This window comes from Heptranchias perlo, chromosome 5 (assembly GCF_035084215.1).
Source record: "Heptranchias perlo isolate sHepPer1 chromosome 5, sHepPer1.hap1, whole genome shotgun sequence".
Taxonomy (NCBI): Eukaryota; Metazoa; Chordata; class Chondrichthyes; order Hexanchiformes; family Hexanchidae; genus Heptranchias; species Heptranchias perlo.
The window spans coordinates 98,440,421-98,455,189 of NC_090329.1; the positions used below are offsets into that span (position 1 = coordinate 98,440,421).

A 14,769-nucleotide genomic window follows, 5' to 3' on the forward strand; every position below is an offset into this window, starting at 1 on the left:
CCCTTTGATTGTTCTTTTGCCCCCTCCTGACCCTCTTCCCTTTCCCCCTCCCTCTCGGTGTGCTCTCACTATCCTAAATGCTCTGGCTTATCTCTCTTTATGTTATGTAAGTTGTGTAACGTACATGAAATGCACTCTAGCTGTACTGTTTATAATAATAGATAAGCTTTCTTCTCTCTTTTCCCCTTGGGACCATGTAGCACAGCACAGATAAGTCCAACTCTTTGAAACCTGCACTGGCAAAGATTGCATTTTAAAAAGAAGGAAAACTCAATTATGGCTTTGGAATGAGATCACAAGTTTAAAACCGAGCACTGGAATGCAGTCTGAAGTGGGTCCATTTCACAGGCTTTTATTATTTCTTCTTTAGATAAATTTACACCAACGATGGCTCGCCTTTCTTTCACTGATTTTGACAAGAGCCTTCGGGGTAGATATTCGTCTCGAGCCAGGTGATAGCGGATTGCAGCCCATTTTACACTCTGCCCAGTTTACTGTTCCATTGACTTCAGTGGAAATGAAAATCGGGCCGAGTGTAAAACAGACTTTCCGATTCACTGTTGCCCATTTTGCGCTCTATCCAAGATGAATTTCTTCCTACGTTACTCTTGTAGTTAAGTTCCGATTCTTTCAGGTAAATCCTCGCACTGTGTTACTCTCCACTACCATTTCTAATTTAGTAACGTATAATAATCTAGATTTTGCAAACTGGTATAAAAGTTGTCAAGTAATACAAGACTACATTTCTGCTTAACCACCAGCTGCTCATGTTAACCTTTCTCTAGCTTTCGACAAGGGGATAAGTTTCAGACCTTCACTTTCATGAAACAATATCTTTAGATTTAAAGAAAAATAAATTTAACTAATTTAGAACCCACAATTACTGAAACCTAGTAAGACTCTTTGTATTTGTTGCTTGAAAAAGGTCTTGCATATATTCTTCTGCCCGTGGCATCTCACAAACTGCAGGTGGGTAGGGTCAAGGGAATGTGTCCACGATTCTCTAGCTGCCAGTCTCAACTGGGTTGTTTTGGAAGTGGGAAGCAGAGGTCTTTCTCACAAAGTAGGAAAAAAAAATCAATATTTTGTAGTAAGTCAACCAGGTTATTGTCACAGGTTTTTTGTATCTGATTAAAGAGCATTATCGTCTGATCAGAATTTGACTGCATGCCCCCTCAACATCTGTTAATGTGAGGATAGAAAACAAACAGTCAACTAATCTTTATCAAGCCCAACAACACATCTGAAATAGTCATTTTATTAGTCATCACAAATGTTCACTTTGCGTTCTAGCACACATGCTACCAGTATGTTTGTTCAAGGTCATATTCTCCAGTTCTGGCACAAAATGTCTTATCCAAATGAATCGGACAGGAAGTAATTTCAAGACTTTTAGAGCTGTGGTCAAAAGCCACCCCACGTTAGCCTTGCTACATGATCAGTCTTCTGTTTGGTTGGTTTAATAAAGCCTAAGAATTCCAGCTCAGAAACGGCTCGAATAAAACGAGCACTGATAAGGTTAGTCAAGGAAAACTGTACATTGTTTCAACAATTGCTGCAGTGTTATTTAACAGCTGCAGTAAATTATATAGCATTTCCTATTATTAAATACTTTCCTTCCCATATCTATTCCTTCATTTTTGTTACAACCTTCACAGAATCAAGGAATCTTATAGCAGGAGGCCATTCGGCCCATCGTGCCTGTGCCGGCTCTGTGAAAGAGCTTTCCAATTAGTCCCACTCCCCTGCCCTTTCCCCACAGCCCTGAAAATTTTTCCTTTTCAAGTATATATTCAATTCCCATTTGAAAGTTACTATTGAATCTGCTTCCACCACCCTTTCAGGCAGTGCATTCCAGATCTCAACAACAAATAACCAGTTAATCTGTTTTTGGAGGTGTTTGTTAGGGGAAGAATGCTGCCCAAACATTGGGAGAACTCTGTGCACCGTAGACTTTGTACAGTATAACAGGGATCTGAACTATTCAAATGATAACTGAAACAATACAACACTGAATTACTCATTAATAAAGTGGCTGATGATAGTCACTAATGTTGACGAGGTATTTTTGAATATGGGAACTTGGACCATGATTTTTTGGGATCTTTCCCCATAAATTAAAATTAATCTACATATTATTTTCCTCAATCTCCATTTAAAAATATAAACAGGGCTCCTCAGGTAGCTCAGTGAGTAAATGCACTATATGGTGTGCACTGAGCCATAGAGACCAAGAAGGTCACAAGTTCAATTCCTGACCGAACCCGATCAGTCTCCACTGGGGTAGTAGTGGGCTGTTATAATTGGCCTCAGAGTCCCTGACTAAAAGAGTGTGTAAAAGAAAAAATCCCCATCAACTCTTCTCATCCCAGAAATATCAGAAAGGAAGTGCACATATGGATATACTGGGGGAGGGCAGGATCAGATTTGGCTATGATTAGCCCCTGAAATATTGTAAGAGTCTGAGGAGCATACAGGAGAAGAAAGTGAGCTAGACCTACTATGCAGAGAATTGGGACTTGCAGGCAAGAAAGCAGACAAAGCAGCCTACTTGAGTGGCACCCCATCTACCACCCTAAACATTCACTCCCTTCACCACCGGCACGCTGTGGCTGCAGTGTGTACCATCCACAGGATGCATTGCAGCAACTCGCTAAGGCTTCAACAGCACCTCCCAAACTCGCAACCTCTACCACCCTAGAAGGACAAGGGCAGCAGGCACATGGGAAAAACACCACCTGCACGTTCCCCTCCAAGTCACACATCACCCCGACTTGGAAATATATCGCCGTTCCTTCATCGTCGCTGGGTCAAAATCCTGGAACTCCCTACCTAACAGCACTGTGGGAGAACCTTCACCACACGGACTGCAGTGGTTCAAGAAGGCGGCTCACCACCACCTTCTCAAGGGCAATTAGGGATGGGCAATAAATGCTGGCTTTGTCAGCGATGCCCACATCCAATGAATGAATTTTTTAAAAAAGCAGCAAGACAGTGTGCAAGTAGTTGTGGTAGTGGCATACAATCACTCTGTGAACCACAATTAGAAGTGCCTTGCCTATATCTGATCCTCTAAGTTTGGCTTGTCTTTTCTTCTCTTTCAGTCTATGTTCTTGCTTTCTTTAGTAACTTGTCAGACTTAATGAATAATGAATTTACAATGACAAAAAATGATTCATGTTCTCATCCTGGTAAAAGTTATTGGAAGATGAAAAACAGTCCTTACTGTAAAAAAGCTAGTCACAATATTTAATGATTAAAAGGTGCCAGACAAAAAGTTAATTGAAGAGAAGTTTTGATGTGGAGATGCCGGTGATGAACTGGGGTTGACAATTGTAAACAATTTTACAACACCAAGTTATAGTCCAGCAATTTTATTTTAAATTCACAAGCTTTCGGAGGCTTCCTCCTTCGTCAGGTGAACGATGTGAAAAAAAAAAGAGTTGATGGGGATTTTTTTTTTTCACATCGTTCACCTGACGAAGGAGGAAGCCTCCGAAAGCTTGTGAATTTAAAATAAAATTGCTGGACGATAACTTGGTGTTGTAAAATTGTTTACAGAAGAGAAGTTTAACAGTGGGTGCAATTCATTTGAGCAGCATATATGTTTTGAGGATTCTAGATCACTGGTTAATGTGCTGGTTAGTTTCAGTCTGCAGCTCTGAAGCACACGGCCTTTCCCTTTCAAAGTGGATTTTTAGTGGGCCTTTTAAGCAACCAGCAGACCATTTCCATTACCATCCACAACAATAGGCCAGTGGAAATATTCCTGAACTATTTTCATCAATTCCACACACTGGGGGGGAGCAAGACTGGGTAGGGGGTAAAAAATGGAATTAAAAAAAAAACTTTAATTTTACTCTCCACCCAGGATCCTCCTCTTTCATCACCAAACAATGCTGATGGACCAAATCAAAATCCTTTCTCCTTCATGATACATAGCACAACACTTCTGTTCAATGTGCCACGGTTAAGGCAGAGATCATTGGCTTTGTAACACTGAGTTTTGTATGGTCATTTGAAGGAGCATTTAAGGCAGCATAATTCAAGTTACTCAACTCTTCTCATGTATGTCATCTTCAATCCAACCGTCCAGTATGCAGGTAGGGCTGGCTTCACCCATCAGGTGGGTACAAAACACTTGACCAGCCAAAACAGCATATCATCCTTCAATCAACAACAACTACTCGCATTTATATAGCGCCTTTAATGTAGTAAAACATCCCAAGGAGCTTCACAGGAGCGTTATCAAACAAAAATGTGACACCGAGCTACATAAGGAGATATTAGGACAGGCGACCAAAGGCTTGCTTAAAAAGATAGGTTTTAAGGAGCGTCTTAAAAGGAGGAGCGGTAAAGAAGCGGAAAGGTTTAGGAAGGGAATTCCAGAGCTTAGGGCCTAGGCAGCTAAAGGCACGGCTGCCAATGATGGAGCGATTAAAATCATGGATGCACAAGAGCCAAGAATTAGAGGAGCGTAGAGACCTTGAGAGGGGATAGAGAGGGGTGAGGCCATCGTGGAATTTGAAAACAAGGATGAGATAAATCGAGGCGTGGCCGGACCAGGAGCCAACGTAGGTCAGCGAGCACAGGGCTGATAGGTGAATGGGACACGGTACGAGTTAGGATACGGGCAGTAAAGTTTTGGACGAGCTCAAGTTTATGGAGGGTGGAAGATGGGAGGCCGGCCAGGAGATCCGTGAAATAGTCAAGTCTAGAGGTAACAAAGGCATGAGGTTTTTAGCAGCAGATGAGCTGAGGTAGGGGCGGAGATGGGCGATGTTATGGAGGTGGAAGGAGGCGGCCTAGGTGATGGAGCAGATATACATGGTTGGTATGTCATCCCAGGGTCAAATAGGATGCCAAGGTTGCGAACGGTCTGGTTCAGTCTCAGACAGTGGCCAGGGAGAGGGATGGAGTCGGTGGCTAGGGAACGGAGTTTGTGGCGGGGATTGAAGACATAGGCTTCGGTCGTCCCAATATTTAGTATTGGGAAGACTGAATACTAATACCATGCTATGAAGAATATTCTGCTCTTCATTCAGCAATATCTCTTTAAGGCTATAAAGCTTAATTGTTATCAAGTAATATAAAGATAGGATTAGAACTCGCTTTTTAATACTCAGAACATTTTTATAAACAAGATTTTTTTTGTTTAAAGTGCTGACACTGAAAGCTGGGGCAGACTAATAAAGAAATGGTAGAGGGAGCAAGGTTTAAAACAAAAATTCTTCTAACAATTTTACCTTGGAAACAAACCCTAACTGAAATGTAAATTGGGTTTCAACTGCTGATAGTAAGTCCTTGCTGTGAAAATATCTTCAGGATGGCCACCCAGACTATTGGCACCACGAGGTTTTTAATTGTTGTTTAGTGAGGGAAGTTTTCAGATTAGGATGTGGTTTCAGGCTTCAGGTCAAAAGCACCCAACAATAGAGGTTAACCTTTTTCCCCCATTTTAAGATTACTCAGAGTGTAATTATCGTCAGAGGAGTTTGCAGATTGGAATGTACTAATTAGTTTTTGTCTACAGCTCTGAAGCAAATAGCACATTGTATCTGTGACAAAACATGGCATCGGTATGCACTGCCGTATGGTTTTTATTATATTAGTAGCAAATCTCCTGTGGTGTTGCTCATAATAAATTGGTTGATAAGTGCTGCCTGATAAGGACAAGAACGTTATACCATGCAATGCACAAAAGTAGTATTCTTATAAGAAGGAGCTTTGTCTCTAACATTATAAATCGAATTATTAAGTAGTAAACACAGGTTCAAATGCCACTCAATTTAATTGTTGTTCGGTCAGGGAACTGTGGAGATGGAATGCGTTTGAGAGTGTTTTATGCCCATCTGCTGAGTGAAGCTAACCCCACCTGACTACTTCACTACTCAGATAGAGGAAAACATACACATCATTTAAAGACTGCTTTGTATCTGTTAGAAAGTGTGATAAGTAGGCTGTAAAATCTCCAAGTGCGCAAATACTGTTTTCAATTTTCCACTGAGTTGCTTGCATGAGCCAGGGGATGCACTAAAACATAATTTAATGTAACACCTGAAGAGTGATGGCCAAAATATGATGGGAAGTGTGACGCTTATGGAAAGTGTGCACTATAGACAAGGCTTTAAATATATATAGATGGATGTATAGATAATGTAAAACTGCCTTTGCTGCCTGGTGTTCCTATTAGAACCGATTGGCGTGAAAACGTACAGAAAGGATACTGTAGAACTTCATCCACCTGCTCGTTACTCATTTTGTCTGGGTCCTTCTCTTCTGCAGCACTAACCACTGTAGCGAATGCCTATAAATAAATAATTCTAGTTCAAGTAACAGTAAAAGAAGCAACATAGTAAATATTCACAAAACTACAAAGGAATCTATACATGGCACAGTTTTTTGGCACAGTCCATCCACACACCCATTTTTATTGAAATCTTCAAAACAAGCAACTCCTGTAGAAAAAAAAATACAATTAATTATATTTAGCTTGTGAACCACTAAAATGGAAAGCTTACTACCACAAGTTGAAGCATTACCAATTCAGCATGTCAATCATATTGTAATTGCAATGTGTGTTTACTGGAAAGGAATGAAAAATGTCACTTTTATAGTTATTTTTCTTCTGGTGGGCAATGAACATTCATTGTATCTTTATATACAATGCGTGTTGATATCGATATGGCAGGATTTTCAAAATCTACACAAGATGCAGCCATAAATACAAAGAAAATTCTAAAATATATTCAATACAAGTAAATTAATACTTTTATATTTTTTTGAAATTTAGTAACAGGGCAGCGTAACGCCACAACATGCTGCACCATAGTAACAGGATGTGGAGATGCCGGTGATGGACTGGGGTTGACAATTGTAAACAATTTTACAACACCAAGTTATAGTCCAGCAATTTTATTTTAAATTCACAAGCTTTCGGAGATTTTCTCCTTCCTCAGGCAAATGTTTCAAGAGCTCCTTGAGGAGCTTCAAGGAGCTCTTGAAACATTTGCCTGAGGAAGGAGAAAATCTCCGAAAGCTTGTGAATTTAAAATAAAATTGCTGGACTATAACTTGGTGTTGTAAAATTGTTTACAATAGTAACAGGACACATGTGTAGGCACATTTCCCCACATGGTGAACGTCACGCATTCGGGTCATTACACTAAATATTCCCTTGGGTCACCAGCCACTCCAGTAAACAGACCTCACTCCCCTCATAATCCAGCATGCAGCTTTTTTTTTTGCCCGATATCTAGGTATACGATATCATGGTTCAGGGGTTGTAACAAAGAACCCTTACTATTTACATCAGCATGTGACACATTCCAGCAGGCGGTGTACAGAATAAGCATTCTGTGTTACAAATCCTGGGTTGCAATATCATTTACCTAAAAATCAGGCAGAAAAAAGTTGCACTTCACCACATCAATGCTCCTCTCTATCTGAATGGCAGACTGGGGAAACACACTCATAAAAACGAGATGCAGCCACTGAACCAATAAATGGTATTATTTACATAAGATAGATGGATGAACAGTACACAGTGTAACAATGAGATTCATGTTCCTTTATACTCAGAGATATAAAACAACAGATGCAAAATGTGGCCCTTATAACAGAATATCATTTCCTGTAAACTCAAATTCAATCTAGCATAGCTCTCTGGGTAAGCTGTCTAGACTTGTAAAACACAGACAGCCTTTTAGTTATTGTCTGCGAGATTTTTACTCACTGCCAAGATAAATTTGTAAGATAAACTCTCAGCCCAATGGGTTGCCAATCAAAGAGGATTCCAACCAGTTAAAGGGCCCTGCCCTCTTTTCAAAGGCTTTAGAAATGGCCGTTAATCAAAGTCACTGAACCAGGCTATGGCATAACATTGTAATGTGACCAGGGAGCTTCTTGCAGGCTGAGTGATTGTGTATCACAACAGACCAATTGAATAAAATAACATTCTTGAGCAGCATGATGTCCCGAAGTAATTCTGAGGAACAAATAGCACACGATGGTTGGGATTTCAAATAATAGCCCACAGGTTGATTAACCAATTAACATGTCAGACCACTATTGCGTAGGGCAAAGCAAACTTACACCTTTAGGAAAATCTAGCAGACACTGACTAGATCAAGCGAATGGCTTTCTGTTGAAAAGAATACTTTACGTAGCCCTTGGAGTTAACACCTTACATGTTGATTCGAGCAATTCAAAAAAAGTTAAAAAATTCAACAGAGGCAAAAACTAATTTTGCCACATTGAGTTGAGAGGAAGAATCGTCCCAATCATGCTCATGCTCCTTCCAGTGATTGTTGTTGCAACGGCAGAGCAGTTGCTTGCTTTATCACAGCCTTGTACAACTATTGCACATATTAGGCATGTTGGCCTTTATTGCAAGGGGGTTGGAGTACAAGAGTAAGGAAGTCTTGCTACAATTGTACAGGGCTTTGGTGAGACCTCACCTGGAGTACAGTGTACAGTTTAGGTCTCCTTATCTAAGGAAGGATATACTTGCCTTAGAGGTGGTGCAAATGTGATTCACCAGATTAATTCCTGGGATGAGAGGGTTGTCCTATGAGGAGAGATTGAGTAGAATGGGCCTATACTCTTTGGAGTTTAGAAGAATGAGAGGTAATCTCATTGAAACATAAGATTATGAGGGGGCTTAACAGGGTAGATGCTGAGAGGTTGTTTCCCCTGGCTGGACAGTCTAGAACTAGGGGACATAGTCCCAGGATAAGGGGTTGGCCATTTAAGACTGAGATGAGGAGGAATTTCTTCACTCAAAGGGCTGTGAATCTTTGGAATTCTATACCCCAGAGGGCTGAGGCGTTGAATATATTCAAGGCTGAGATAGATAGATTTTTGGACTCTAAGGGAACCAAGGGATATGAGGATTGGGCAGGAAAGTGGAGTTGAGGTTGAACTTCAGCCATGATCTGACTGAATGGCAGAGCAGGCTCGAGTGGCTGTATGGGCTACTCCTGCTCCTATTTCTTATATTCTATGGGAGAGGAGGAGTTCTCTCCCTGCTTTTCTCATCATTGTTCCTCCCTCCTCTCTTCTGAAGCAGTTGGCTCCTTTTTGAGATATGGTTCCACAGTACCCTTGGCTACATGGACTAAGTGGCCTTCATTTGTGAGTGGTGACTTGAGTCACATGCTACTGAACACATGGAGCTTCTCATCACCCAACATCCAGATGTGCACTTTCATTATGAGTCACTGGAGAGCAATCAGGAGCAGAAATCCTGCACTCCGAACACAGAAGCAAACTGTAGCATCCACTGTTGTAGTCCTCTAACTCAGCAAAGAGCAGCTACTCTGCAATAATTCACTGAGCCATCAGGGCACTATAAAAATACTTTTAATAAAATAGTTCATGTCTTATCTATATTCTGAAAATTAAGCCACGTATCATCTGATGGACAAAGATAATTGTGATCACACACACTTTAATAGAGAAGGAATTCAAATGGAACGCAGTCTAGTTCCTTCTGTGGTACAGGTGGGTCGAGCTGAGTGGCTACTCTCTGAACCAGATGTTTTCACCAAAAAGTGTTAATGAATTTCATTCAAAAATATTTTGCAGCCCTTTTCAAAAAAAGTTTTGATTTTGCTTTGTAATAGTTATACCATCTCCCTACAACGTTAAATTGTGATGTTAGTATAAAAGATACATGAAATAAATTTAATTGACATTAAGTCATAGATGCCGGGAATTATTATCCTGACAACACATCCAGCTGAGCGTGGCATTAGTATAAAGTTCAGAGTTGTCAAATTAGTGTGACAGGAAGCATCACTGGGAAACTTACTGTTTGCCTGAATTTGAACAGAATTCAACCATAGCAGCATGTGGGAGAATCTGGGGCAATACTGGATGAATGGAGCCTCTGGGCCTCTACATTAGCCAAACATGGAGCTGAATGATTAATGTGGTGCCAGCTGGAGATAGACTGGCTTTGGCTATTTACTTTTTCCACATTTACTTCAAGTCTTATTAAAGTGAACTTCAAAAATAATAATTAGCATTAAAAAGAAACTTTTAAAAATGGAGGTGTTTTGAAAATATACACAGGCAATTTTAACTATCAGGCAGCTGGCTGGCAGAGCGATCAGGTCTGTTGCCAGATCCTTCCGGGGGAGAGGTCCCATTCATTTTGAGGGCATAGAAACATAGAAAATAGGAGCAGGATTAGGCCATTCGGCCCTTCGAGCCTGCTCCGCCATTCAATATGATCATGGCTGATCCTCTATCTCAATACCATATTCCCGGTCTCTCCCCATAGGGCATTTCTCCCCAGGGCAGGGCTTCGTTAAGATGCCGCCGGCGAGCTGCACGTCCAGAATGGGCGTCTGGCTGCAGCCCGCTGGCTCCAAGCAAGGGCAATACTGGGCAGCCCAGGTGGCTGACCCAGCCGGCAGGAAGATAGGTCCAGAGGGGAGGGGGGAACCCAGGGTGCCAGCAGCCCACACTATACCGGAAGAGCACTCCTGTGCCTCATGCCCCAATAAAAATTAATTTTAGACTTCCCTTCATGAGGCCTCTGATAGAATCATAGAAATTTCAGCCATCCAGCCCCTCACACCTGTATCCGATGTAAATTAACTATCTAACAAATGCTTTTTGTCCACAAATTCTAGTTTCCCACCATTATTTGTAAGTGGACAAGTCCTTTTTCACTCTTTAGTCACTATGTATAGAAAAAAAAACTTTATTATCATTTGATTATAGTCTCAGGAACCCTGCATTCCACATTTTTCTTAGCTTCTCTATTTATTTTTACCTTCTTTTGCTGATCTTTAGAATTAATCCAATTTACCTGCCTATCAGATTGTCTGTATATTTTAAAAGCCAACTGCTTATTCCGAGTATTCTCTTTACATTCTTACTTGTATTGGCCTCTGCTGCTTTTAATCTATTACTCTTTTTTTTACTAGCTGAAATTAATTTTGATTGCAGCCTCACCAATAGTTTCTTTAAAATTATTCCTACTTTTCCACCATAGAATTACAAACCATTATTATGTTTGGACTAACCTTCTGAACTCATTTTGCAGCCCTAGAAGTGGAAATAGCAGAGCAGAGGAAGTTATGTGTGGTTGGTTAGCAGTGGGGGGAAAGGGGGGGGGGGGGGGGAAAGGGGTGTTGGCTCTTTACCCTCAAGTGTCAGGCTAGTGGTTTGTCATAGAAAATTCACCCTAAAATCACAGACGGCTGCGGGGGAAACCGTGCTGGATGCCAGAACAGCAGATTGCTGCTGAACTACACGCCTGCATCAGCAGCTAGCTAGAACGATGATACCGATGGAAAATGTTTCTAAAAATCTGCTACTATTGACAAATGTGCTTATTAAATTGTGCCTTTTAAGATGGTATGACCTTAAAACTTAAGCCCTGGGACCGGTTGCAGTACTGTATTGCATCAGCAGTAGCGTGGCCTGCAGCCGAGCTACGCTGATTAAGTTTAGTGTTACCGGTGGACTATAGTTGATAATCCAATTAATCACGGAACTCAAGAGTTAAGTTTCTATTATCTTAAAAATTCTGCTGATTCGCTGGTTGCATTTCTTTTAATAGTAATTTCCAGACTGAATTGAATTTCCTCTCTGAAGAGACTAAATGGATCTGCACCTCTGCAGATGTTTTTGCTGTCTTCCGGGGTTAATAAAGCTCAGAATTTATTGCTGCAAACAACTGGACTGCTCCTTCGGTCTAAAGGTCAGTCCGACTCAGTACAAAGCTGAAGAGAAATAAAAAAAACACTCCTGTTTTCGCAGCTGAGATGGATGGCTCTTGAAGAACAGCGTGTCAGCTGGTCAAGTAATCTCGTTTCGCAGGATGTAAGCAGTAATTTATTGCCATGGAGATAACAATCATAAAACCTTACAATGTCCCTGCAGTTTGATAAGCGTTACCATAGGTCAAAAGGGTTTGCTTCTGTTAAAGCAGATACAGCTGTGTCTGGTGAACCTCTTCTTACCTGAGCAGAATTCTACTCAACTTATATAACTTAAAGAAAATCTTCTAAAAATTAAAGATTAAAGGGGGTTTATGCTTCATTTTTTTCCCCTGATTGTATAATTAGAATGTTACCGATTCAAACAATTTGTCCAATGATGTTTAAAAATTATTACAGAAATTATCAACACTTCTGTCCGGTCAGATCCATCATATTGAAATGTAGGCAGGTGGAAGAGCTGTGGCTGCGCATTCCCACCATCTTAGCATAAACCCCATTTCCCTGGTAGAACGTGATTATGTAATAGACATGAAGGGCTCATTATTTGACCTAGAGTGTGGGTGAAAAATGCAACTGCCTGAGTTTAAGGCATGCCAAATCAATTACTTTTTCCCCTTCTGATTTTCTTGCCTTGGTCTTCCTTTGCAAACCGTTATTATGTTCTGACTAACTGTCTGAAATCATTTTGCAGTCCTCTGAAGTGGAATTAGCAGATCGGAGGAAATGATGGGGTACTACTTTCACTGGGGTACATTTCCACACATGAGGCTTTATTAATGTGTGAGCCTGGACAATAAGTATTACCATGCTATCCAACTGTGAGGCCATTACAGCCCAGCCTCACCCTGTCCATACTTCTGGTTGGAATTGCTGGATTGGAGTGTGAACCCTGTGATGGTCCCCACCCTCTATCATCTTTTCATCTAGGAGCACAAGGCCTATTGTAGCTTTCCCAGTAGTTTCAAACTGAAGTCTCTAACTCATTACAGACCAAGGATCAGACCGAGGAACTTACTGCCCTGCATGGCTCAGTGCTACACTGAAGGAATTAGTCATCACTGTTGAGGAATAAAAATGGTATCCTCTGGAAGGAAGAGGCTACGTTAAAATTCAGTTAAGGAAATCAACAACATTAAGGGGAAAAAAAACGCACAATGCTTCTTTAAACTGGCATGTTATGATAAACGTGGCTACAAATTTTTAATAGCCAAGGATCATGCAAAATATCTACAGCACGTTTTTCTTTAAATTAGGAAGAGACCTGGCAAAGATCCATTGGATACAGTTTATATAAGTGAGCTGACCCATTAACACCCACTGACAGCATAGGAGTGAGATAAAAGTCATTTCCTATGAGTCTGTTATATCCTGGTCATTTCCCACATTATATATGGAATAATTCCTGGATGTTCAAATAACGGTCCATCAGCCATGAGCAATTCATGTGGCCTGGCAGTCCAGGCCATGACACGCAGGCAATTCCGTTTCTATTTGCTCCTTCAATATGTGCTGGCTTGTTGTGTTTTTTCTGTGGGCCGGGAGGTTTGGAAAAGACTATTCTTAGTACTGCTGCCTCAATGGCAGATCGATCCTAAATCAGAACACCAAAAATTGGTCAGTACTGACCTTGCTTGAAAGATACACAATTTAATGGCCTGCACCGAAACAACTAATGATCTCGAAAGGATTGGACATTCCCGGTAAAATTGCTACACTAACTGTAAAACAAGGGATGTAACACAAATGGAGTTAATTCTAAACAAAATAAAGAAACAAACCCACCTGCAACCAGTCATACAGGTTAATCAAGCGTCCACACTCCAGGTGGAGCTTATAGACTATACAGATATCGGGTGCTGTATTGGTAATGGTTCCGCCCTCGCTCTTCAAGACTTCATTCTGCTCAGTTGCAACAAGAAAAAATTAGTTTCAATTTATTAAAAGCAGCAAAAGCTGGCATTTGTGGAATGGGGAAAACAGGCTGCTTAGAACCAAATGACAGATGCTGAAGTCTGGGTTTTCCTCTGCTATCCTGACCCAAAGCGCGGGACCATTGCCGCCTACCCAGCCTGACCTGGACTTCCCTCCCCCAGCTCCTGCCATGAATGGGGCTGGCTGCCTCTTCCACACCCACTCCATGTAAATGATGGCGGGGCCTGGCCTCCTGGCCCATTCACTTATCGCTGCGCTCCGGGATGGCCTGGTGGAAGATGGCAGTGGGCCCTGAGCAAAGGTGGTAGTGCTCCTAATGTCTGTAAATGGAGGGAGAAGGGGCCTAGTACAGGCCTCCCCCCTGTTATTTGGCCTCCAGCAAATACTTTTATAGGCCTTGATCTCTGCCAACTTGCACTAAACTGTAGGCTCACATTAACTAGGAATTGCATTTAGACTGTCCAAATTCATTTCACAAAGGATTCTTCAAAACAGACGAAAGAGGATATACTTTCATCTCAACATGAGCTGCACTCCAATCCAGGTCTCAAATATGAAAGTAGAGTGAGCAGGTAGCACTGTCCTAAAATCCAACATGGACCTCCTAACCCTGGAGGAATTCCCTGCTCCACTTCCAGCTTTTCCTTTAAATGATCTAAGGGGAGTCCATTGATACCGTATAAATCATAACTCTGCAAACTGAAAAGGTTATTCAGTGCTCAGTGAGTTAACCTGGTAGCCTCCCATTTTCTAACACTGAGTGTGATCATGTTGGCAGGTGGCTGCTTAATCCAGCAGGGGTCTGATTTAATTAATGACATACTTTTATCAGAATTGATCTCCAGTGGAAAAGCCTGTACTCGTATCACACAAAAGCTCTGTTGTGGTTATTTATAGCATCTCACTGCAGGGCATAAACATTTTCCAGTAACTCCAACATTTCAAGTAACTTGATGCATTTAAGGGGATGCTTGATAAAAACATGAGAGAGAAAGGAATAGAACAATATGCTGATAGGTTAGATGAAGTAGGGAGGGAGGAGGCTCGTGTGGAGCATAAACACCGGTATAGACCAGTTGGGCCGAATGGCCTGTTT

General features: G+C 41.3%; 1 protein-coding gene across 1 annotated transcript in view; it reads right to left on the minus strand.

Annotated features, from left to right (window-relative positions):
- Positions 1–1,242: 1,242 nt before the first annotated feature.
- Positions 1,243–14,769, minus strand: part of orc3 (origin recognition complex, subunit 3) — a 75,931-nt gene continuing 62,404 nt past the window's right edge. Inside the window, exons 18-20 of the mRNA XM_067984900.1 lie at positions 13,524–13,640; positions 6,228–6,307; positions 1,243–1,510 (exon numbers count right to left, since the gene is read on the minus strand). Of these exons, the coding sequence (XP_067841001.1) occupies positions 1,405–1,510; positions 6,228–6,307; positions 13,524–13,640 (303 nt within the window). The 3' untranslated portion in view covers positions 1,243–1,404. The remainder of the gene's footprint in view (positions 1,511–6,227; positions 6,308–13,523; positions 13,641–14,769) is intronic.